This window comes from Nelumbo lutea, chromosome 1 (genome assembly GCF_056320005.1).
Source record: "Nelumbo lutea isolate HS-2025 chromosome 1, American lotus-T2T, whole genome shotgun sequence".
Classification (NCBI taxonomy): Eukaryota; Viridiplantae; Streptophyta; class Magnoliopsida; order Proteales; family Nelumbonaceae; genus Nelumbo; species Nelumbo lutea.
This window is the reverse complement of record NC_142684.1, coordinates 86,792,971-86,819,499: the sequence shown is the minus strand read 5'-3', so window position 1 is coordinate 86,819,499 and position 26,529 is coordinate 86,792,971. Positions and strand designations below refer to the sequence as shown.

Genomic DNA, 26,529 nt, shown 5'->3' with positions numbered 1-26,529 from the left:
GGGAAAAAACATTAACGAAGAGAGTAGAACTATAAAATAAGGCTAATATCTTGCAAAATTACAACATAAACTTGATAAATGAACCAAAATTTAACAGTTATCTTAAAATTCCACCTTCAGGTACACTCTTGAATAAAAGAAAAAAAAACAAAGACGAACAAAGAACAGTTCCCTATTCCTCTTCCTAGTTCCTACAAATGGCCGATGACAGGAAAAACATGGAAGTCTTTGTGAGACCGAGATCTCTAGCCTCCTCTGTAATGATATCTTTGTCCTCTCAATATCCTGAAGATTCAAAACAATAAATTATTTTCCCAGAAAATAGAAACATGCGTATGTACAATATGCATAAAATAGAAGGTGATGCAAAATGGTACAGATGTAAGATACATGGAGAAAATTTGTCAAAACACAAAAAGTTCATTGCATTCTTCTGCCTGCAAAAACTCGTCTTTAGGCTTCTTCCATCATATTCATAGGCCATCACCCAAAGGACACTGAATGTCTCTATCCCCAACAGTGTATAAAACTAAATAGCATAAAAGGGAAGGAGAAGGTATAGCAAGTAGCCAGCTCCGTGATTTAACATGAACTTCTTCAATCTGCAGCATTTAAAATAAATCTAAAAATACACACTAAACCAGCTCAATAAAAGTTTCATGGATCCACAAATACTAGATGAGCACATGCACAAAAATGTGCTTTCGTAAATAATTAACATCAACACAATTGATAATCCAGCTGGACTAAAATAATCTTAACGATCAAAATTGGCCATCTAAAATGAGTGTATTCCTAGCACGTAAGCAGTTGTGCTACTCACAATGGAGCCATGAGACACTACCCATAATGGCAACAGATAAAAGAATATTTACATAGAAGATCCACCAAAAATTACAATAAAAAATACCAGATATAAGTTTTTATTTGGTATTATATACAACACATTACAGGAGATTCGGAGGTGAGGCACAAGAGCAGAGTAGGGTTCACATGAGGCCCACTGGCCATTTCCCAGAGAGCCTGGGGTTCGGGTGGGTTTGATCCTGCACCTCCTATTTTGAGGGTTGCCAAGTGACCATCTCAACAACTGGATCATTGGCACCAGATAGAAGTTGGTTCTACTCAAAGGACACATCACACCACCCAACAACATTCGATTGCAGACTGCAGTGACAATTGGGATTTCTAGTGATTCGTTGCATTTCATATTTGTTTGGACCATTTCATATTTCATAAACAAAAAAATGACTTGTAAATTCTTTGTGTGCAGATACTCAAGACTACAATTTTCCTTCTATCTTTGAATATACAGATTCAGCTGAACTGCTCTTCCTTTGAAAGTCTGCTGCTACTTTCTTGCCAAATCATCCAAAATACTTCTGCTGGAAATGTATTCCATATAATTCTTCCTCTTGTTCAAGCTTTCCAATCTCCACCCTTTCAATAACTCCTCAATTGAAGCAAGAAAACACTCTCTGGCAGCAAATATCATCATAATCCTAGAAAAGACTGTGTAAGCAAATTTGCAGTTAAGTAAGATGTGATCTGCCAATTCCATAAGCTCTTCACACAATTAACATTCTGCTTTGTTCATCACTATCCCCCTCTTTATCAGGTTGTCCCTGGTTAAAATCTTGTTCCAATAAGCAGCGCAAACAAAGAAAGATACTTATGAGGGCACATTTCCACGCCACACAACATTAGCAGAGGAAAGCACTAATCTCTTGCCTTGTTATTTGGGTATAAAAAGTCTTCCCAGAAATTGGTCAGAACCTTCCCAATTCTACACTCCTATCCTCCCTACTGGTGTCAATTTGGGTACTATGTAAAACAACAATAGTTCTTGGAAACCTTCACTCCCTTAATCTTAGCCCATGAAGCACTAGATTAACATGCAAGCCATAGTTTTTTTTATCAGAAACAATAACTTTCATTAGAGATAAATTAACCTGAAATACAGAATTCAACCCTTATTAGAAAAGGTTGATCCAATAAACATCAAGCATTACAGCACTGCCCAAAAAAGACTCTCCCTTGCAGTCCCTTGTTTTGCTAGGGCGTCAGCAAAAACCATTTGCTGATCTCCTTACCCACTTCAACCAAACACCCACCTCCCTTGTTATGCTAAGAATTTCCCTTATCAGCTGTCTATATTGCCAAATTCCCAGCTTCCCTGATTGGATCCACCCAATTACCAACTTGGAGTCTCCCTCTATCTCAATCTGCTGTAGCCCCAACTGGTTGGCCAGTTTTACACCTTGATGTAGTGCCAAGATTTCCGCTCTTGAGGAATATCCAACTCCTATTGGATCTGAAAACAAAGCCATTATCTTGCCTTCATTATCTCTGAAAACACCTCCTATACCAGATGGGCCTGGATTACCTATAGAGCTTCCATCAAAGTTCAGTTTCACTCTTTGTTGTGCCAGTGGGGACCAAACTTCCTGTATCATAGCTTTGGAAGTAGTAGTAGATGCCACAATACCCCAACTTCTATAAATGTCTTCAACTGAGAAATCCTTAAAAAGATCACAGGATTTCAACCAATGGATAACCTTAGTAGTTATTCCTTTCACAACCTCTTCCTTGGATCTACATCTGCCTTTAAAGATCCTATTGTTTCTTTCCTCCCACACTGACCACAATACAGCAGCTCTAGTGGCTCTTCACATAATCCTTCCACGAACCGTTGGTTGCCTGTAAAAAGTTGGATCAAAGAGGTTCACCAGGCTTGAGGTGGGAGTCCACCTGCAGCCAAAGAGGGGAGAACCAAAACCAAATAAAGAACACAAAGGGACATGAGATTAGTAAATGTGAAATTGTCTCACTAGAATCCAAACAGAGGCAACAAACATGGGGAGAGAGGCACATATTTGGCCTCTTTTTCTACAATAAATCCAAGGTGTTGATTTTTTGGAGTACCACTTCCCAACAAAAGGCCTGAATTTTAGGGGGTACAGGGCTACCCCACACCTCCTTTGAAAGAAAGTTCCCTACAAGGTTAGAGGTCTGAAGCAAAATGTTATAGAAAGAAGAGCAATTGAAAAAACCAGAAGGGGAAGGTTTCCAAATTCTGCTCTCTCTACAGAACTGATCAAGAAAGACTTCCCCTAACTGAGTGATCAAATCACCAACCATTCCCATTTCAGAATCCCTTAGACCTCTTCTCAAGCTCAAATCCCAAGAGTCATCAACAAACACTGAAGAGATCGCTTTTCTTTTGTTTTCAGACAAGGAGTAAATAGAAGGAAATCTATCTCTAAGGGAGTTTTCACCAACCCAAATATCTTCCCAAAACAAGACTTTATTTCCAGCGTAGACATCATATTTGAAATAAGGAAGCATAAGAGGCAAAATACCTTGAATAGCTTTCCAAGGAGAACACTAAGAAGCCCCAGGGTCGAGTCCTGCATCCTAGCCGTTACCTGCCAATCCATGAATACTAACAATCACTCTAGACCAAAGTCTGTCTTGTTCCATCAGTAGTCTCCAAATCCATTTCCCCAGCAAAGCCATGTTTCTTAATCATATATTTCCTAACCCAAGGCCTCCATCATCCCTACTCCTAGAAACCACCTCCCACTTCACTAAGTGATCCTTCTTAGTATCCCCTGGTTCCCACAAGAAATCCCTCGTTATCTTCTCTAACAAATTAGCTACTTTCATTGGTACTCTAAAGGTAGACAAGAAAAAAACTGGCAGGTTGGCTAAGGCTGACTTGATTAAGGTTATCCTACCCCCTAAAGAGATGTAATTCCTCTTCCAATTTGCTAACCTCTTGGAGAACCTTTCAATTACAGGGTACCAAAAACTCTCAACCATTGGGTTCCCTCCCAGTGGTAACCCCAAATATTGTAAAGGCCAGCCCCCCGCTTCACACCCCAAAATCCTAGCTAGGGAATCCACCTCCTCTCCACCTAGATTGAGCCCTGCCACACAACTTTTTCCCCAATTCACTTTATGATTGGACTTCCTTTCAAATTGAAGCACTATAATCTTTAAGTTCCATAATTCCCCTTCCTCCCTGTCATATTTGAAATAAGGAAGCATAAGAGGCAAAATACCTTGAATAGCTTTCCAAGGAGAACACTAAGATGACTTGATTAAGGTTATCCTACCCCCTAAAGAGATGTAATTCCTCTTCCAATTTGCTAACCTCTTGGAGAACCTTTCAATTACAGGGTACCAAAAACTCTCAACCATTGGGTTCCCTCCCAGTGGTAGCCCCAAATATTGTAAAGTCCAGCCCCCCGCTTCACACCCCAAAATCCTAGCTAGGGAATCCACCTCCTCTCCACCTAGATTGAGCCCTGCCACACAACTTTTTCCCCAATTCACTTTATGATTGGACTTCCTTTCAAATTGAAGCACTATAATCTTTAAGTTCCATAATTCCCCTTCCTCCCTGTCACAAAACAAGATGATGTCATCTGCAAATTGTAAGTGTGTGACCACCACCTCCTCCCTACCAATCCTCCAACCTCTTATCAAATTGTTAGCGTCGGCCCTCGAAATCATGGCACTCAACACATCAGCTACTAGGGTAAAGAGGAATGGGAACAATGGATCTTCTTGCCTATTACCCCTCTTTGCAGGAAAGAAACCCCTAGCTACACCATTCACCAATATTGAGAAATGACATGAAGAAATGCATCCCTTTACCCAACTGCACCATCTCTCCCCAAACCCTCTCTGCTTGAGAACTTCTAGTAAAAAATCCCAGTCCACCATGTCATATGCCTTTTCAAGATCCAATTTGCAAACCAACCCCTTTTCCTTTCTCCTCCTCTTCACCTCAACACATTCAATGGAAATAAGTATTTGATCTACAATTTGTCTTCCTTCTACAAAGGCCCCTTGATACGGTGAGATTAGAGACGGGAGAATCTTTTTTAATCTTAGCGCTAAGACCTTAGAGATGATCTTATACATGCTTCCCACCAGGCTTATAGGTCTGAAATCCTTTGGTTGGAGAGTGTCCTCTTCTTAGGAACCAAGGCAATAAAAGTTGCATTTGCTCCCGAGTTAAATTTGCCTCTCTCATAGAGCTCTTCAAAAACCTCCAACAAATCCTCTCTAATTATCTCCCAACAATCTTGATAGAAGGCCATCGAAAAACCATCAAGCCCAAGAGCTTTAGTTCGATCCATGGAGAATATTGCATTTCTCACTTCTTGGGCCTCAAATCTTCTTTCCAAAGATTCCAACAAGACACTATCTTCCACCCTCCACTCCAAGTCCTCTAAGCTCTCACTAGGTCTCCCTGGGTTGTCATACACTAATTTGAAGTGATTAACCAAAGCTTGAGCTATATCATCTTCCCTTGTCAGCAATTGCCCATCCCACTCCAATTTTGAAACGGAAATCTTCCTTCTCCTCCCATTTTCCAACGAATGAAAAAACTTTGTATTGATGTCCCCTTCCTTTAGCCATTTGCACCTGGATTTTTGCCTCCAACTTATCTCCTCCTTCCTAAGAAGATCTTCCAGTTCCTATTTCAAATTCCATCTTTCCACCCTACCCTCTTCCCCCAGCCTTCTTTCAGCTTCTAGTCCATCTAGCTCCTGCACTCTCTGACTGGTTTCCAATTTCCTTTGCTCTAATCTACCAAAAACCTCTTTATTCCAAATCTTGAGTCTAGCTTTCAGAAGTTGTAGTTTCTTGTAAAACCTATACCCCTTCCATCGGAATTCTACTTGGTCCACTTTTGTTATGGGCCCAGGAATAGGATCTCGTCACGGGTCGATCCATGGGAAAAACCTCCTATTTTCCCTTGTTCCTCCCTTTTCTTGAGGAACCTATTTTGGCGCCTTAATGGTGATTTGTTCAAGAGATCACCAACTCTCCTAACTCTTTTCTTGACTGAAATTTTCCGATGCCTTTATTGAATAATATCAGCTCCTTAAATAGGAGATTACAAGAGATAAGAGTCCTACTTTTAGGAAGACTCCTTGCTAATTAGGAAGACTCCCTACTAATCTATCCTACTGAACTGATAAGATAAGATAAGATAAGATAAGACTCCCTTAATCTATCCTACTGAACTGATAAGATAAGATAAGACTCCCTTAATCTATCCTATTGAACTGATAAGATAAGATAAGACTGAACTGATAAGATAAGACTCCCTTAATCTATCCTACTGAACTGATAAGATAAGAACTGTATCTAGATAATAAAATTAGATAAGATGAGAATCAGCAAATCTTGCTCCCTTTACTGCTGCTACCGGCGGTGATATGTCTTCCCAATAAAAGCATCCACATCATTACTCCCCTCCTGGACTTTGTCCTCAAGCTCGAATTCAGGATGGGTGTCTTGAAACACAGTCAAAAGAATCTAGGATAGGTGGAATGATTTTGCCCTCTTGGATCAGGTTCCAATGAAGAGGGTTCATCCTCATCTTCCTCTTATTCCACCAGGAGGCAGAAAAGTCTCTTGCACTTATGCCCTGCTAAGTAAAGTTCATCACAATTAAAACACTGTCCCCTCACCCTGCGTTCCGCCACCTCAGCCATGGACAAGTGCTTAATAGGGGGTGCAACAACGCTGCTCCCCACTAGGTGGTGATCCGGAATTGTCGCTCGTCTATGGTTTCCGTTCTTGGCTGGCTGCTAAAGATGGAGCCATTCCGAGTGGTTCTGGGGATGCCCATGCTGCTGGTGGCCGCCCTATACTGATACTTCCGCGATTGAGTTGCAGCTTGCGTTCAAAGGCGCGAGCCGAATTCATAGTAGTAACCAGATTGGGGGGATTTTGCATCTCCACATCCACTCTCAAGGTTTTTGCTAACCCCGTGGTGAACATGTCAACCTGTTGGTCTGGTCGTACCGATGATGCTCTTGCAAGGAGGGTTTGAAACTGATGTTGATATTCAGCCACCGTAATCGTCTGTTTGAGGTTGATTAGTTCGCCTAATGGGTTGCTTGTTAATGGGGTCCAAATCTGAGCAGGCAGTAGGATTTGAATTGGGTCCAACTGAGCTCAGGTTCCTCCTGCTCCAATTTATAAACCAGAGTTGCGCCTCCTCCGTCATGTGGGATGCGGCTAAGCTTACCTTGTCGCTATCCCCTGTCCATTGGTTGCGGAAGAACTGCTCACATTTGTATAGCCATCCCAAAGGATCTCCGGTGCCGTTGTAAGGGAACTCCAGCCTGCTGTACTCGGGAACGACCGCGGCTACCGGGGCGAGGACTTGTTGTTCGCCGGACGATTCCGTCTAGTCTGGTCGGCGGTTGTTTGTGGTTGCAGCCCCTTCTGGATTACTTTCCTTGTTAGAGAAATACAACTCCTTCAAGCACCGTAACTCTCAGACATCGTCCTTGATTTCGCGTACCTTCGTGTTGTTCTCCCCGAGCCTGTGCTCCAGTTCGTGGACCCAAGACGTCAACTGCTCCAGATCGCCCATGACATTTGGCTCTGAGACCAAGCTGTTATGGGCCCGAGAATAGGATCTCGTCACGGGCCAGTCCACAGGGAAAACCTCATGTTTTCCCTTGTTCCTCCCTTTTCTTGAGGAACCTATTTTGGCGCCTTAATGGTGATTTGTCCAAGAGATCACCAACTCTCCTCACCCTTTTCTTGACTGAAATTTTCGATGCCTTTATTGAATAATATCAGCTCCTTAAATAAGAGATTACAAGAGATAAGCGTCTTACTTTTAGGAAGACTCCTTGCTAATTAGGAAGACTCCCTACTAATCTATCCTACTGAACTGATAAGATAAGATAAGACTGAACTTATAAGATAAGATAAGACTGAACTTATAAGATAAGATAAGACTCCCTAATCTATCCAACTGAACTGATAAGATAAGATAAGACTGAACTGATAAGATAAGATAAGACTGAACTAATAAGATAAGATAAGACTCTCTTAATATATCCTACTGAACTAATAAGATATGAATTGTATCTAGCTAGAATTAGATAAGATGAGAATCAACAAATCTTGCTCCCTTTACTGTTGTTGCCAGCGATGATGTCTTCCCAAAAAAAGCGTCCACATCAACCTCCCACCATTCTTTTACCTTAGCTAGAAACTCTGGATGAAGTAACCACATGTTTTCAAACCTAAAAGCGCATGGGCCTCCATCTAGTCTTTCTTGAGACAACCTGATTGGGCAATGATTTGAAATAGGTCTCGACAATGTTGTAATACATAAAATCCCCCATTCAACTTCCCAATCCACTGTAAAGAGGAACCTGTCCAATCGACAACAAGTAGGGTTTTCTTGGAAGTAACCACATGTTTTCAAACCTAAATGGGCATGGGCCTCCATCTAGTCTTTCTTGAGACAACCTGATTGGGCAATGATCTAAAATAGGTCTTGGCAATGTTGTAACACATAAAATCCCCCATTCAGCTTCCCAATCCACGGTAAAGAGGAACCTGTCCAATCGACAACAAGTAGGGTTTTCTTGGAAGTTTGACCAAGTAAAATTTGCTTGCTAAAGAGGGAGGTCCCGCAATGTAAAATTCTCCACAACGATATTAAACTTCCTCATGCTAGATGTAATCCTACGACTAGGGTTATTGGACTCGTTTAAGAATTTTATTACGTTGAAATCCCCACCCAAACACCAAGGGCCATCCCACAAAGCCCTAACAACTGCTAGTTCTTCCCAGAAACCTTCCCTTTCCATGTAAGAGGTGGGACCATAGACATTAGTTAGCACCAAACCCACCCATCCTCCTTTCTCTTCAATTTTATTGACATCGAGAAGTTCCCAATTAATTCTTCTTCACACTGCTAGTCTACATTTCTCCACAAAGTAATAATTTCCCTGAAGCTCCCCACGATTGTGCAAAGGCCCAACTCAAATTTCTTGTTGACCAAATGCTCCTCACCCATATCTCGTCCAACTCAGACAATTTTGATTCTTGTATTAAGACCACATCTAGCTTTTCTCTTCTCAAGAAGTCTTTGATCACTTGCCTTTTCTTTGAACTCCCCAAACCTCTTACACTCCAGCTTATTAACTTCATGGACAAATAAATCAGGTAGCACCAACCAAGCCACCCTCTTTACTCCTTTTTTCTATCCTTCCTACCCCCACTCGCTTTATCATAAACCACCCCTCTTCAACCTCTCCACCTCACTCAGCTTTTTCTTCCTCTTCTTAGAAAGCTCTCCTACCTTCTTACTAGACTCTTCCACCTTCTCAATCCCTTCTAGTTTCTTACTTGACCCCTTCTTCTTTTTCAGTTGTCCTTTTGATTTTCAACTGTATCCACTTTTCTCCACTGTATTGAGAAATTGAATAATCCCCTCCTCAACCCTACCCTCTTTCACATTCAGATCCTCTTCCATTCTGATTCTAAATAGTTCCAAGATCGACTCCCAAATTTTGTCCCCTAGTTCTCTCTCTTCTGCTTCTGAATTTATCTCCCCCACTACCCCTGTCACTTGTCCCAAATCAAACGAATTGACAGACTTTAAAGCTGGGTTGGAATCACTTGTAGGCCAGACACACACAGGACTTTGGGGAAACAGAGTTAGTAACCAAAAACTGAACCTGAAAACAATCCAAAACTTGGGAGGAAGAAGATGCAATATGAGTTGCTGGAATAGCCTGAACCGCTTTTGTTTGACTTTCGCTGGGAATAGGACCCTCGAAATCAAGATCTGGATTGACTGCAGTGGGAAGCGGGCAATTTATAGCTCTGCTTGGAGGAACCATATTGTCAACACACACCGTACAAGCACCCATTCCCTGGTCTTTACAAAGGATTGAATCCTCTTTTCTCCCTGTTTCGGTTTTCTCCTCACGCGAGCCTGTTTTCTTTCTTTCCAACTCCTTTATAGGCCGAACCAACTCTCCTGGAAGTGTACAAGCCTCTTCTTCAAACAGTAACTTTAATATTGGGTCATCTTCCTCCCCAAACCTTGAACGAAATTTACTCTGTATACTACCATAGCTGGACTCTTCAGCATACAACTCCTCTTTCAAAGACTCATCATCTACACTTACCCAGTCTGAAGCAGAATCCTCCTCTTCTAACCTCATGCGATTATATCTCGGATTAGGTTTATTCGGGGCTAGTGGAGTAAGAGACTAGTCTTGAATACCATGCTAAAGTCGGACCAGACAAACGTTTTTCTTCCGAGCCAGTTGCAGACCAATCTGAAGAGGACAAAGATATACCACAGCGAATGTCAATCTTTTGAACCTCTTGTTCCACCTCACGTGCCTATTTAAGTGGTCACTTGATTTATCTATGGGCTTACTTGCTGTTGGAGTCTTATTTCCATGCCCATCCACTTTAAGTTTAAGACTGGGCCCACCAGTACCCCTCCTACCATTGGCCCATCTTTATAATTTTGAACCTGACCCAGTCTTTTTAAAAGTTTAGTATTGGTTCACTGATTGCAGGCCTGGGCCATATCAAATGACAATCCACCTGGTTGTTGTTCCAATCAAACTCCACCTGTCCCCACCTTTGGACACTTGTTCAAATTCAAAAAGTCTTCCGACAGACTTTCTCCACCTTTGGACGTTACTACCTGAGCAAAAGTCCTAGTCCGATCCTCTAATTTGCCAATTAAGGTGGAAGACTGAGGTACTGCTTTCCTATCCCTTGCTTTTATAGTTTCCCTCCCAGTGTTAACTCGAACCTTGGAGGCCACATCATCTTCGTCTTTCCCACTCCTCCCCAATCTCCACCATCTAGCTTCTGTAGAAGTTGCAAAACCCTGAGTTCTACATTATCTTAAGTTAAATCCAAAGACCTTGGGATAAGCTCTGGCTTTGCTCCAGCTACATTAATCTGCATGGCACTCAAGTTGGAAGCATCAAAGGAAACCATCTTGCCTCCACATAGCTTCGCAACTTTCCTGAATACCTCCATCTTCCATAGATGGAAAGGCAACCCAATAATTTTCAGATTGATAAGTTCTGTGGGTTCTACCAACTGTACATTGCAAAAAGGCTTCCATTTCTCCAACAACACCACACCTTGCTCTGTTACAATCGAAGCAGTAGCAAAATCCAAAAGAATCCCCTGAAAATACACCACAGCCTTGTGGTTGTCAAAGGGAGAAATCTGCAACACCTCTGTAGTCTTCAATATCTGTTGGAATTCTTCACCTAGTCTCTCCCAATCTTTTACTTTCTTGTTTACCGAGAGGACAAGTTTAAGCTGCCAATCCTCTTTAGGTTTGTTCACCCACAATTTCACCAAACCTAGTCCAGCATCAATCTGTGCAATTTACTTTCCGTCCCTATCTCCTCCTCTCCTGGGATCTCCCTGAAAACTTTCCTTGGCTGCCCTTCAGATTGTTCCTTAATTTTTTCACCATCTTTTAGGGCACTTTCTCTGTCATTAATTATCACCATAAACTCCTGAATTGCTTCTGCTAACTGGTCCCATCCCGAGGCCTCCCTTCCTTCAGGAAAACAGGTAAACTGCTTCAGCCCCTCACCAAAGTGTTCCTGCACTCCCAAAAACCTCCCGTACTTGTTCTCTTTTCTTTCAGCCACATACTTCCTGTTTTGTTCCAATAGACAGTACCTCCACTCCCTTGACTTTTCTGTTATTTTAGCTCCATCGAGAACTCCTTGGAACCATGGTACCGCCCTTCCTTCGAGAAGCAAGGAAGCTTTACTCAATTCTACAATCTTTAGAGAGAGTCCATTTCTAGTCCAGATTTCTTCCAAGATGAAAGTCTTCGCTTCCACCTTCAACGCTTTCTTCCATCTTTTTGCTTGCAGGAACTGACCTTCCCTCCCTCTTTCCAAGCTTCCCCTGCCGACCTTCATTTTTTCTTCGCACTCAATGCCCAACCCAGCCCAACCCAGCTACTAGAGCACAAACAGACCCAACACTAAACATGTCATTATCACAGAAAATTTTGGCAAAATGATATCCCATGGTCAACAAACTATATCAAAGGAAATCAGCACCTAGACAAATTTTATAATATAAAAAACTAAGTTTTGGATAGTTCCCTAGTTTTATATACCATTCAGCATGTATATTAATTGAAAAAATAGCAATTCTCTTTAGTAAGAACATTAAATTTCCTCTAAAAATGTGGCAAATCATCACATCTAAAAGATAAAAATCTTTTACATATATTAATTTCATTATTTTCAAAAATAATAATACTATAATAAGTATTTAATAGAGCAATTTCATATCAGCAACTAAAGAAGGTTATTAAGTTTATATGATAAATATTCAAGATGGAAAGTAAAATAGGAAAAACAAGGATGGGTTTTCTATTTTATTTAATTAGAGAGAGAGAGAGAGAGTAGAAAAAAACAGAACCACTTTATAATTCTATTCTTTCTTTTTTTTCTTTCTTTCTTTTTCTCTCCTCAAAACCCTTTGATCTTTTAGACTTCAGTAGTAAAACATTAAAACAAGTATAATTAATATATATAGCATATAATAAAATCTTTTAATGCATAAATTAATAAGATACAGCAATACAAATGATATTATAAAAGGCGCCCCTTGTCATTTTTGTCACCTAGGTGGGCACTTAGTCACCAAAAAGGGTGCCTAGTTGCTAAAAGTAAAGGCGTTTGGGTGAGGCACCCAGCCAAGGGCACCTAGTCCCCTAGGCGACGCTTTGACAACTATGATGCAAACCTCATTTTCATCTATATAAAAAAAATGCAAACCCCATTTTCTATGCAGAAAATATACCAACTTGGCTTTCTAAATGTTTCTTGTAAATTCTCTCTTCCTAATGGTGACATCCTAACTTGTTATGACAACCAGATCTGAACAATTTCCCCTCATGATATATATGACCATAGTGATTTTCCAATGTCTGTTGCAGTCATGACAATATGAATACAAGACATCATCATCATCATCCAATTCTTATCCTAACTATATGGGGTCAGCTAGAAAATATGAATACAAGACAGAACAGAATAATCTGCTAGTTTGACCTCAAAGGGGATTGCACCTTATGCCACTGTCAGCACATTTTCCCTTCTTAAGATGCAAAGGGAATCTTACATTATTCAGATGAATGAACTTCCATAAAGGTGGCATGTTTCCTGAAAAGTGGAATATCCAATAGATACCGTTGCAGTTCAGGCAAGGTAATGCCATTATGTAAAATAACCCTCTTAAACCTTGATATGCCAAGCATGACTATTTTGGTATTCAATTCCCTTGCAATCCATCTAACCTGGGCGTTCAACCAAGACATAGATTCTCTAATTTCATGTAGAAGTTGTTCTAGTTTCCAGGGGGCCTGTAGCACTTTTTGGCACCATCAACATGCATTCTTGGAATTTTACCATCAATTTCAAAAGAGATCTGAAGTTGTAATGCTGTACACAATTTACTTGGAATCCATCTAACCTGGATGTTCAGCCAAGAGATAGATTCTCTAATTTCTTTCAGAAGATGTATCAGTTTCCATTAGCTGGTCCCACTTTTTTACCCAATAAATACCCAATCAATGCAACCATCAACTTTTTAAAATCCCACTTATCCCATCTAGTTTGAGGTTCCCTACAGAACCATAATCCAACTAAAGGCTGACACCCCTACCAATTAGGGCGCAGCTCAGGGAGGAAGACCTCAAGATATCACTATACATCCCAAGTCCTGATCTGCTCAAATATTCCATTTTCTAACTTCACATTTTCAAAATTTACATTGACCAGCATAAGCAATGAAATCCTTCGTTTAAGTGTAAAATAACATCATTGGGTGACAATACATGGTAAAGCATGGTCACTACAATAATAATAAACCGTGGATGGTAAATAACTATAAAAATATTAACCCTTAGACTAGAAAATAACATAGCATTGCATTACTCATAAAAAAAAAAAAGAAAATAACATAGCATTGCCACATAACAAAACACTTTGTTTATAGGGTGAATAACATCTTAAGTTGCAAAATATTGGACCTATAAGAGTTCAATATTCTCCTAAAAATACTAAAAGTGCCAAGAGCCCATATTTACAAATTCACACTTGTGTAAATTAGAAAATCTAAAGGGCCTGAAAATACAAGAATAGTAAAACAGATAAACAGAAAACCTGAAAACACTAGAACAATGAAAATACAAGAATAGTAAAACAGATAAACAGAAAACCTGAAAACACTAGAACAATTCCGCATGTTCAAACATCAAGGAGGACTGTGGGGAAAAGTATATCACCTTCAAGCCTCAGCGTCAACTTCCTTTTCTTCCACTTCATTTGCAGAAGCAATAGCCTCACCACCGTTAGCATCTTCTTCCGCTGGGGGCTGCACTTGTTCCTCCTCTGGTAATGGCTCCTCCACATAATCATTCTCAAATGCATCTGCAGGAACCTCATAAATCCTTACTTGTGGTTTGGATGGGTCCTTAACTAGAACATATTTTCCCTCATTCAGTTTCATGCACAAATCAACAATGGATTTAACAATCCCCCACATGTTTGAGGTGTTCAAATTGATCTGTGTCGCAAATTCCCTTGGTTTATAGCCAACCACAGATAAGATGACATGATTAAAATGATCCCGGGGATGAACTCTTGAAACGTATCCCAACTTCATTACGTCAGCACTTGCCAGCAATGCCTGAGCAGTCCACTTAGCAAGTTTGTTTGCATTGTTTTTCAGTTCAGTAGCCAGCACAGCTCCTCTCTGTGTCTCCAACTTCTGCCTCCAGTCAACTCCCGAATACTTGGGATCAAACTCATTGAGCGCATTCAAAGTCAAGAAAGACCTCTGCCCTTTCACATCTGAGACACTCTGGGCCTCACACCGTGCAACAAGATACATGTCATCGTCAAGTTTCCACCGCCTGTAGCGATAAGCAACAGAAGCAACTTCTTCCCCTTCAGCAGCAAATGGATTTGGCTCTTCAAAGGTCACCTTATTCCCATCCCTAACCAAAACCTGCTGTGAGAAATTCTGGTTAATATAAGCAGCCTCGACACTCAAAGAATATGCAGAATTAATATCTTCCTTGGCCTCCGGCAGTGGCTCCTGCGATGTCTCATTAACAGAAAGCAGATCAAGCTGCGAGCCATCTCTCTTATCGAAAAACAACTTATTCCCAACTCGCTGAATGACAATATCCCAGGAGTAAACCGATCTGGGGGCACACATCAGAGTCGAAAGAATCGAATCAGTAGCAAAGACAGTTGCTTTATCCTCGTTGGCAAGGCGGCGGATGATGGGATCGTCGGTGGTAGTAACCTTAAAGAAGTTGCGGTTTTTGAAGCGCTCCAGACGTTTCTCGTTCTTAGGATTAACACGGTCATAGGATCGGTCATAGAATTCGAGAGCACCGCAAACAAGGAGGTCTTCAGGGTCCGGAACTGAGAAAGACAGTTTTGAGAATGTAGAGAACGGGATTTGATCAAGCATGGTCCATTCCGGCTGAATATCAACGGATGACTTGAAGACAGCAGCTTCACGACGGGGAACATTAGAGCCAGAGCGGTTGAGATTGTAGAGGCGGTCGCGGCGGGCACGTTCTTTCTCAGCTTCGCGCTTGCGGGCTTCGACTTCTTCGTCACGGCGTTGAGGCAGCTGGCGTTGCTGTTGGAAACGCCACCTAGGGCCGAATCTGGGGCGCGGAGGGGGCTTGCCGTCGACAAGGCGGAAAGTAGAATCATCATCGGCGGCAAGGGCAGCGGAAGATTCGTCAAGGGCAAAATCGAAAACAGCATCTGAGGGGTTCCGGGGGTTGTTGCGAGATGGGTTGTAGTTGCGTGTCCAGTCAGCGATGCGACCGAGTTTCTCCGAACGTGAGAAGGGAGCGAAGGGGACGTTACTGGGGTGATTAGAGAGGAGCGGAGCGGGTGTGTCCGGCGGTCCCCATCCGTCCGGATTGAAGGGAACTGCCCCCACCTCGAAACCTACCATTGTGGGAAGAAGAAGAAGAAGAGATTAGCTTTGTTTGGTTTGTGATCAGTAGAGTGGGCGTGGATGATTCGCAGAGATGAGAAAGAAAGAGGAGAGTGAAACGAAGGAACAAGCAACTCATAAACCCTAGATGGACTCCTAGAGTGAATGAAGAAAGTATGAAACGAGCGCTGCGAGTGGGCATGGGCCGGATGGCAATTTGGCAATGGGTATAACTAAGTACCATTGAAAGCCCAACACCAGCCCATTAAATAAACGGGCTTTATACTTTGGCCCGGGAAAAGGACTGAAAAAAAATTGCCTTGCCAAAGTCCACATCCTGAAAGGTCTATGAGTATAGTTTGCGTTTTACTAAAATACCCCCTATAAGATAATTTAGCATTCCGTAGATGGGAGTGGAAAATAATAGTTTTGAGTCTTTTGACCTCAACGTTCCTTCAAACAAATTTAATATACAGAAAACAAAATGGAAATATCATTATTGTAACTAGTAAAACACCGTCAACGTCAAAAACTCTATTCCATAAAATTTATTGTTTATTTGAAGAAGGAAGATAAACCATTGCAGAGAAAGCCCTTTTTTATGTGAAATCCTCCGAAATGGACAATGAAGCCTAAGTCCACATCTGCTGACTACAAAATTGTAGAGCAGAACACCCTACTGGTGCAAATTTGGAACGTCTCCTCTTGTGCTATTTGTCGTCATTCATGGGAGACGTTCTCGGTTTGGGACTTTGGTATTTTGTGCACAGGATGTGGCCAGGGTTTTGTGTTCAGTAGATATGAGCTCATGAGGCCCATTTCAGAAGGGTGAAACTTTGGGCTCCGTTTGGAAGGAAGTCAAATACATGTACAGTGCAAAACCTTATATTTTGTTTCATTTTATATGTATTTATATACATAATCGTATTTGTACTCTTTCCAAACTGAGACTTGATTTTTTTTTTTTTTTTGATTGGGCTGCTTTCATTAAACTGCTATGGTAAGCTATTAAAAGAAGCCACATCAGAGAGCCATTTTCTTAGCCGAAGCAAAGCATATTTAGGCTTTAAAGGTTTGTTCCCAAACATTGCTTATAAGCTATCTGAGTGGAGCCTACCTTACAAAGCCGGTTTGCGAGGTGACGGGGCAAGACCAGCTGGCCCAGCCCCAAATCAAGACCCGAAGACCTGTTTTACCCAAGTTGTTGAATTTGTTCTTTATATAGTTATATTGATGATAACTATTGTGGCTCATGTAGTTGAATTCTTTTGAGTTGGGCAATTGCATATAAAATAAATCTTGAACAATGTGTTCAATCCATCGTTCATAGATAGGATTGGTTCAGTCAAACGCTAAATCCACTAAAAAGCAAACGTCTATCAACTTAATCAAAAGGCAATCAAGCTTCGGACTTTGAACATTTATTAGGTTTTGAAAGGGCCCAACCCAATAGAGTTGGGATATCTTGCCAATAAAACGCGTTCCAATACTTTACACACCACACATGTCACTACGAAATTGCGACTCACCATAAAAATGGAACTTGTCATGCATAGATGTACAGTGTCGAATGATGTTGGTAGGGTGTTGGAATGTATTTTTTGGTTGGTGATTCGAATTCGATCTAAAGAGTTTAGGCCCGGTGCAGTAAAGAATTGCCTGTGGATATTGAAAGTTGGTGATTGATCAATGTTAATAAACATAGATAGCCAATCCTGAGATAAAAGGATTGGAAGAAATAAGAAATTTTTTTTTTGTATTCATGTATTTATTTTCAATATTTTGTTTCCAAGGCCTTTGAATATTATCTATTTGCTTTCTTAATGAATTTCTATTTAGGTTTTGGTTAGATACCAACACCTCGTTCACCTGTTGATTTACTCAACCCCCCAACTACTTTATTCAATATGTTGTATGCTTGAGACGTTGGGAGTGGTGTATCCGTAGGCTTTTTTTTTTCTGATTTAGAGGGGCCAATTTAAGGTTCATTCATCCTCTGAACTGATCGGGGCCTGAAACACCCCATATCAGAAAGCCCCCGATACGATACGCATCAATTAATATGACCCAATACATATCGATAATTTGAGCATTGATTCCACCCTTCCATTAATTTCTAGTCAATTTAAGTGATGGAAAGTGCTCACATGATATTTAATTTTCAATTTCTCCCAATTGCATTTTACCTTTTTATAATTTGAGATATATATTTTTTATAGTTTTGGACAAAAATACTCCCAGTTTATATTTTCATAATCATACGGCAGTCTCAGGCCTTTGGGGTCCATTCGTGAAACCCAACCCAAATCCGCCAAGTGCATACAACCCTACTAAGACTCATGTATAAATATTAAATACAGTTTTTATCATCCTAAAGCTCTTACTTTATTTTATTTTTTGTGAACCTATTACCTTTCATTCCACCTTGATAGTAATTTGTCCCTTCAAAAAATTACCCATCCACCCAATAGTTTAATTTTTAGAATTTTTTATTTTTTATTTTTATGACGATAAAGCGATTTTGGATCTGAATCTTACCTGAATATATATGATATTTTAGATTTTGGATCAGATATTTATTTGACGATTCAATAATTAGATTGGATGCAGATTTTGGATCGGACATGACAATAGTGAAGGACAGATTCAGTCCGACTGAAGGTAGGGTTGGTTTCAATTTTGTTCAAGAAAAATGCTAATCATACAAATTTTTTGGTGCTCCTTACAAATCAATCTTATGCCACACATATGGAATAATATTCTGTGTGGAACAATCTATACTCACATTTGAAGGGAGATCAAATCAGCCCCCCACAACGTTCCCACAGAACATCCTCGCCATGTATTGGTAACATCTCCCAATAATAATATCAAAAATGATGATGCCATCATTGAGAGATGTTCCTAATACAAGGTAGAGATGTGCTGTGGGACATTGTGGGGGCTGATTTGAACTCATTTGAAGGACAAATTTGAATGCATACAATGTTTGTGGATGTGTGGTGCATGATACATTTGTAAGACTAGTAAATGTGCATGTGTGTTGCATATGGTAGTTTATCAATAAAATAACACAATAACAAAAAAAAATAGTAGTAATAATAAAAAGGTAAGTAATTGAAGCATGGTGTATATTGGTCAAGACAATGACCTATTTGACCAGGCCAATAGGTTATAGATGAGACATTTGTTTTCTTTTTTCTTTTATATTTTAGCTATTTCCATTAATTGCAATAATTCTCATTTTTCAAACTTTTATGTTTGATGAATATATAATATTAAAGACATACTTATTTTTCTATAAATTTGATAATGTTTTCTATATTTTTATTATTTAATTTATGACATCAAAAGTTCACTTGTTTGACTAAGAGGGAAATGTGGTTTTGTCCGATTTCTAAAACATTGGTATTTTTATCAGTATTTTTTTTATCTCATGATCAAATGGTTGACCCATCATCAGTTCAGTACTTTGGGTCCATTTATCATCAAATTACTTGTTTGTAAAAACCATTTGCTCGATCAACAATATATTAACTTAACTATTTGAACCATTGAACTATTCAACCTTGTTAGTGGGATCACAAATTAGACACTAATTCTCTTTTTTTACTTGTTGGTAAAAACCATTGAACCATTGAACTATTTCACCTTGTTTCCTTCATTCAGAAAAATAAATTTTTATTTATTACATTTATAATATTGTTAATATGACAAATACATAACATTAATTGGATATATATTTTTATCTATTAGTTTTTATTATTTAATTATGACATCATGATTGACCTATTTGGCTTAAAATGTTGAACTGTTGACTCACCATCTAAGCGGAAAAATGGTTTTACTATTAGATTGTTTTAAAATTTTGTATTTCATTTACATCACTAATAGAATAATTATCATTTATCAATTATCACACTTATTTTTGTTTAATTTGATTTATATATAATATTAGAGATGCATCTAATTTTTTCTTTTCTTTTCTGTGTTTTCATAATTCTTTGTATTCTCTATTTTTAAAAATATTATTTAACTATGACACTTGATCCATTTGACCCAAATGGTTGAACCGTTGACCTGTTGCATAAATACGAAAATGGTCTTATTTTTGTGTCGGCTTTAAATTTTGTATTATATTTTCATCTTTAATAAAAAATTTCTTATTTTTCATAATTATTTTTTGTTTAATGTGACAATTATACTATTGGTGATGTCATGATGTGCCAAATTTTTTTAATTGTCAATTTTTATACTTTTATATATTTTAAAAGTTTTAGTGTTTAATTATGACATAATGGCTTGACTTGTTTTGACTTAATTGGTTGAACTACTTACCCACAACTTGAAAAAAAAATTATTTGCTGGTCTATTTTAAAATATATGTTTTTATATCATTAAAACTATTACCCATGGATTTAATTAGTAGAATTCAATGATGAGAAACAAATCTAACATAAATATAGGATTCAATGAGACTGAATGGTAGTTAGTACCATAAAAATAGGTTTCATGGCAAGGGGAATAAACATAATAATTATATTTAAATTACAATTTCTACCCTCAAAATAGAAAGGGACTAAATTAAGAAAAAGAATATTTTGGTTAAAAAAATGTCCAAAAGTCATGGGAGTTGATGAAGGCGTATTTGGCCCTCCAATGACATTATGACACCTAGCAACTCAGAACAACTAGGTGACACTCGGGACCACTTTGGCAACAACTTGCCTTTGTTAAGTTGATGGTGTCCCACCAGGTGTAGCTTGGCACAGGCGCGGCCTGGCACAGACGCAACCTGGCGGCCTGGCCCTGGTGCGACCTGGCCTTGGCACGAGCTGGCGGCCTGGCCCAGGCATGACCTGGATGCTTGGCCCAGGCACCGACCTAGAGCCTAACAAAGGCGCCAACCTGACAACCCCGAGGAGCTAACCACCGTACCACGCATTTTACGGGATTGTGACTTGTAACAACTATATTAGCTCACCCACTCCCCAAGTAAGGCAGAAATGGGCAACCTTACCAGTTGGTGACTTTATCCCCACCTAACACGAAAGCAGGTCCCATCACAGCAGGAATCCATGAACTGCTCCACCTAACCCACGAGGACTCCAGTATATAAAGACCTCACCTCCCAAGGGAGAAAGATGGATGGTAATCTTTGCTCTCTAGCTCTCTCATTCTCTTATATCATCTTCAAGCTCTCTACTACTATACTGTGCTAACTTAGCCATCGAAGTGTCCCCGTCGGGTAAGCCACCCCGGGTCCTCTGACATTTGGTTCCTTGTAGGTCTCTAAAAGAGCAACAAAGCTCATCAAGGAAGCTCACCACCAGGGAGCTTGGCATCAAGGTAGCTCACCACCAGGGAGCTCGGCATCAAGGTAGCTCACCACTAGGGAGCTCAGCATCAAGGTAGCTCACCACCAGGCAGCTCATCAAGGTAGCTCACCTCCAAGCAGCTCGTTAAGGTAGTTCACCACTAGGTAGTTCACCACCAGGCAGTTCGCCATCAGGTAGCTCACCACCAGGTAGCTCGGCATCAGGCGGTTCGCCACTAGGTAGCTCGCCACCAGGGAGCTCCACTTCAACCTCTGAGTCACAGGCCACTTGGGAGTAGATAATTTGACGAGGTACTTAGCCAAAAAATGATACGTGACCAGAAACCATTACATCAGTTGGCCCTGTCTGTGGGAACATGCTACAAAAAACTAAGTTCTCATCCTACAAAATGGTAAGTTCTTATTTTACAAAAAGCTAAATCCTCTTCTCCCAAAAAGCTAAGTCCTCACCTTTTTAGAAACTAAAGCTCCCGCTTTATAGTTTCCTTTTTTTATGAACTCAAAGAAACCGAACCTCTTGCGTTATGAGGCGGAGGCAGTGCAATCATAGCTCTAAGGCACCCCCCGACGGCCTGGCAGCCTGGCATATGCGCCGACCTGACACGACCTAGCACGGGCGCCGACCTGGCGGCATGGCCCAGGCGCGAACTGGCGAACTGATAAAAGACTTCCTCACCCAAGATCCAGTCGCCTCTTTGGCATGGGCAAAGTTCAGGATGTTAGACAGTGTATGCCCTTAGCTCCAATCGAAATGATGTAGCTTGTGACATTTAATGTAAATGAATAAAGTACATATTTGATTCATGTTATTATGGTGTGTTTCTGTGTAATACCCTTAAACTGGACACATATGAGACTCGTGTTAGTTTAGAATATTCACAGTCGTTGGATAGATCTAGGGAAATTTATCCTGATAAGACTGACACTGATGTGTCGCCAAGTTGGTTGGGGCTGCTTGTCTCAGCTGCCAGGGTAAGACCCGAGGTACATGCAGTGTAAGTTTACTTGAAACCCTAAACCGGATCAGAATTCCAGTATTGCCCTGGACCTTGGTGATTAGTGGGCAAAACTGGATTGTTACACCTAACCCCTAGACTCGATTATGATACTGCACTAGGTGTTGGATTGGGCTATCTTTGATATGCCAATCAGTGAGATCCTTAGAAGGGGTCAAAACCTAGGTATGTTGGGACAACCCGAGAATTCATCTGAGTGGGTGATCATAGTGATAGGACCAGCCCCTTTGTCGAACAAAGGTAATGATCGGGGATGCACTCTCTCTGATGGAAACCAAAGCTGCCGGCAGTCGATTTCACTCTTTGAAATTTGTTTTTGCAAAATATATTTATATAAAGATATACATATATATTACGATTTCAAAATGTTTGCAAAATGTATTAATTCCCGAGATCCATGTGAGTAGAGAGTGCAACACTGTTCCTTGCAACCAAGGGAGAGGTCCTCTCCTGTCGAGCAGTGTTTGATCAATATGGGCAGAGAGGTTAAGTGTAAGACCATTGAGGGTAATACCTAATGGACTAATCTTGCATCTGCCCACAGTCCCTGAGTTTTTATAAGGTGGCTTGGCCCAGGGACCACTTAGTGTAAGTGTTGGGCCCATTAAGAGACCATGGTGATGGGCTCAGGGGTTCACTGTCCATAACAGTGTATTCGGTCAGGCCTTGTAGCAGAGGCTAAGCTGAACCCATATGGCTGATGTGTAGATCAATGTTTGGGTCCCACGCCATATAGAGAAGCCCAACTGGGCAACAATTTGGAGAGTTACTGAGCATATAGACTTATTGGGCCTAAAGACCATTTCGAACTGGTCTAATATGATTAGTTAAATAAGGGCGGATTTGGGATTTGGATCAATGGATAGGATATGGATTATCCACTTAGAGAGTCTAGATCCAAATAGAGATTTGGATCTAGAAATCTCGTAATGAGATTAGGAGAGCTTATCTAATCTGCAGATAAGATAAGGATCTATACTTATCACTTAAAGAGAGTCTAAATTCAAATAAGGATTTGAATCAGGAAACTCTTAATGGGATTAGGAGTTGATCTCTTTAAGTCTATAAAAGGAGGAGGGGCGAACCATTCAAAATATATTAAAACCCTAGACATCAGATCTTAGACCACACAGAGAGAAGACAACAATAGTGTGACTGCGCCATCTTCTCCCTGCGTTCACCTCCAGTTGCCGCCAATTGCCAGTTCGATCTCCACTCTTGTAGGAGCGATTAAGAATAGTTATTGATATCAATCTTTGGAGAAAGACTGATCTGAAGTCGTGCTCACAGCCTCCATCGAATTCTTGCTGAAGGGTTTGGTTCTTGGGAAGAACACTGCCAATTCTGCTCCACCCTACACTGTGTCATCTTCAGTAGGAGCAGTCTTTGGAGATTTCTTTGAGCGTGAACAACTTCATTGGGAGTTACTGCTACTCTGTATCGGGTATATCCCTCTCCTACCTTTTGGTTTCAGATCTGGTCCGGTTCTTGGTTCAAGATTGATCATTGAAAATGCAGATTTTCTAAATCATGGAATGTGATGCCCATATGGGAGAGAGAGAAATTTTTGAAATTTCACCCAACCTACCTGCAGGGTTCTGCCATCCATATGATGAATCTCTCATCCCTTCATAGGAGTCGACTATGAGTCACTCCCAAAGCCTAAGGGCCATAATATTGCTTAAAGACCCAATCGCCTATTCGGCATGGGCAAAGTCCAGGAGTGGACTACAAGTTGCTCCTAGAGCCTAAGGGCTACAGTACCGGACTGGCAGAGACCTCGACGCCTCACAGGCAGCTAGGCAGCTCGGCACTCGGTCAGCCCGACACCTCACAGGCAGCTCGGCACCCGGTCAACCCGATACCTCAAAGGCGGTTCGACACCCGGTCATCCCAACACCTCACAGGCAGCCCGACACCTGATCAGCCCGACACCTCATAGAGACCTCACCGCATAAAACCTAGTTGCCTCTTTGGCATGGGCAAAATCAATGAGTAGACTGCAAGTCGCTCCCAGAGCCTAAGGAATTGAATCAGGGCTTATGAGCTCATTGACTTACGAGCCAAAAGGAGAAATCTACTCCCTTTGCCGAGTTACTTTCAGCTCGGGAGTGGGGGCAAATGATGAGGGTGGATTTGGCCCTCCAATGACATTATGACACTTGGAACCTCAGAACAACTAGGTGACACCCAGGACCACTTTATCAACAACTTGCCTTTGCTAAGTTGATGGTGTCCCACCAGGCGTGGCCTGGCACAGACGCGACCTAACAACTTAGCCCTGGCGTGACCTGGCCCTGGAACGACCTAGCGGCCTGGCACGAGCTGGTGGCCTGACCCAGGCACGACCTGGCGGCCTAACACAGGCGCCAACCTGACAACCCCGAGGAGCTAACCACCATACCCTGCATTTTACGAGATTGTGACTTGTAACGGCTATATTAGCTCACCCACTCCCCGAGTCAGGCAGAAATGGGCATCCTTACCAGTTGGTGGCTTTATCCCCACCTAACACGAAAGCAGGTCCCATCACAGCTGGAATCCAGGAACTGCTCCACCTAACCCACAGAGACTCCAATATATAAAGACCTCACCCCCCAGGCGCGAAAGATGGACGGTAATCTTTGCTCTCTAGCTCTCTCATTTTCTTATATCATCTTCAAGCTCTCTACTACTATACTGTGCTAACTTAGCCATTGGAGTGTCCCCGCTGGGTAAGCCACCCCGGGTCCTCTGACATTTGGTTCCTTGTAGGCTTCTAAAAGAGCAACAAAGCTCATCAAGGAAGCTCACCACTAGGGAGCTCGGCATCAAGGTAGCCCACCACCAGGCAGCTCAACAAGGTAGCTGACCTCCAAGCAGCTCGTCAAGGTAGTTCACCACTAGGCAGTTTGCCACAAGGTAGCTTACCACCAGGCAGCTTGGCATTAGGCAGTTCGCTGCTAGGTAGCTCGCCACCAGGGAGCTCCACTTCAGCCTTTGAGTCACAGGCCACTTGGAAGCAGACGGGCTGACAAGGTACTTAGCCAAAAAATGATACGTGACCAGAAACCGTCACATCAGGAGTTATTCCCACTTTTTATAGTAGCATAGGTTAATGCTGGTGTGGCATCTAAGGTGTTTAATTTAATTTTGTATTAAAAAGTTGATGGAATTAGAATGTGACAGCTCAAAAAAGAGTTGTGCTTTTTCACTTTTCAATGTAACATATCAAATGGGGCATCGCTGTAATGGTTTCACAATGAAACATCAAAAAGGAGTTTAAAGACGGCGGTAGGAAAATGCATTAATATCAATTATTATCTATGCATCATTAGGCAACAAAATTTGCATAGTTCAATTCATATCATTAGGAAACCATTTGGAACCAATAAAGTGTTATTTTTTGCATGGTTTTTGAACCGTCATTGACCCGGATGGTCGGATTGTTCGGCATGGGAATCTTCCAAGAAACCGATTTCGTTTTACTCTTAACCTGGTCCTTGGCCAAAAACCGTTAAATCAGTCAATGACTTATTGACTTGGGTGGTCGGTTTGTCAACCCATTCAATAGTTTTGGCTGATTTTTTATTTTAATTATTTTTTTACTTTTTTTTAATTTTTTGTCAGAATGGGCCATTTGTTCGAACCAAATGGTGAACTGTCGACCTGGAAACCGATGGCCATAACAGTTCCCTTTCTGGGTTGTTTTTTAAAACCATGCTTTTTTGTTCAATTTGTTTGCGGTGCAAATCTGTTTTGGATATAAATTTTGCAATCTGTTCAGTTTGCATCCATTTATTTTAAGTATGATTTACACTCTATCTGATGCAAAATTTGCATTTTTTGTCACATCTGCATTCATTGACAGTGCAAATTTTGTATCTAAAAACTGATGTAAAATTTGCACCACTTTCATTCCACATTGTTTTACTTCCTAGATAATTTCTTATAAACATACATAACAAAGACAGATCTAAAAACAAAGTAAACTAGAACATATCTATCGACAAACAAAATACAAGGATTTACACTCTATATATTTGTATTTATACACCTTTCAAACTGAACCTTAATACAAATACAATTATATAAAATTAATACAAGATTTTTGCACCGAACATATTTGTCTTTGGAGTTATTCCAAATGGAGCCTTAATTTACCACAGAATATTTCTAGCATTATGGGTTGAAGATCATGAGGCATGATATTGGGGACCAGCTGTTTTGTAACTTGTGCCTAGCTATGCCCATGGTTTTAGTTATTAGCCCTGGATTAAGTGACGGGATCTGCTCCTCATAAATGGCCGCTTTACAGGCACATTTATCATGCATTGAGAACATCTCCCGTAAATAATAACCAGAAAG

The 26,529-nt window shown here is 40.8% G+C and overlaps 1 protein-coding gene across 2 annotated transcripts; it reads right to left on the bottom strand.

The window, feature by feature from the left end:
* Positions 1-11: 11 nt before the first annotated feature.
* LOC148875905 (eukaryotic translation initiation factor 3 subunit D-like) lies at positions 12-16,081 on the bottom strand. 2 transcript variants are annotated; one of them, XM_088965694.1, is made up of 2 exons: positions 14,147-16,081; positions 12-285 (listed from the first exon to the last, which is right to left on the bottom strand). In XM_088965694.1, the coding sequence occupies exon 1, from the start codon at positions 15,844-15,846 to the stop codon at positions 14,149-14,151; it is 1,698 nt and encodes a 565-aa protein (XP_088821820.1). In that variant the 5' UTR covers positions 15,847-16,081; the 3' UTR covers positions 12-285; positions 14,147-14,148. The 2 variants fall into 2 exon arrangements, with proteins under 2 accessions (XP_088821820.1, XP_088821821.1); XM_088965695.1 differs by having other exon boundaries at positions 12-602; positions 14,147-16,024.
* Positions 16,082-26,529: the final 10,448 nt, after the last annotated feature.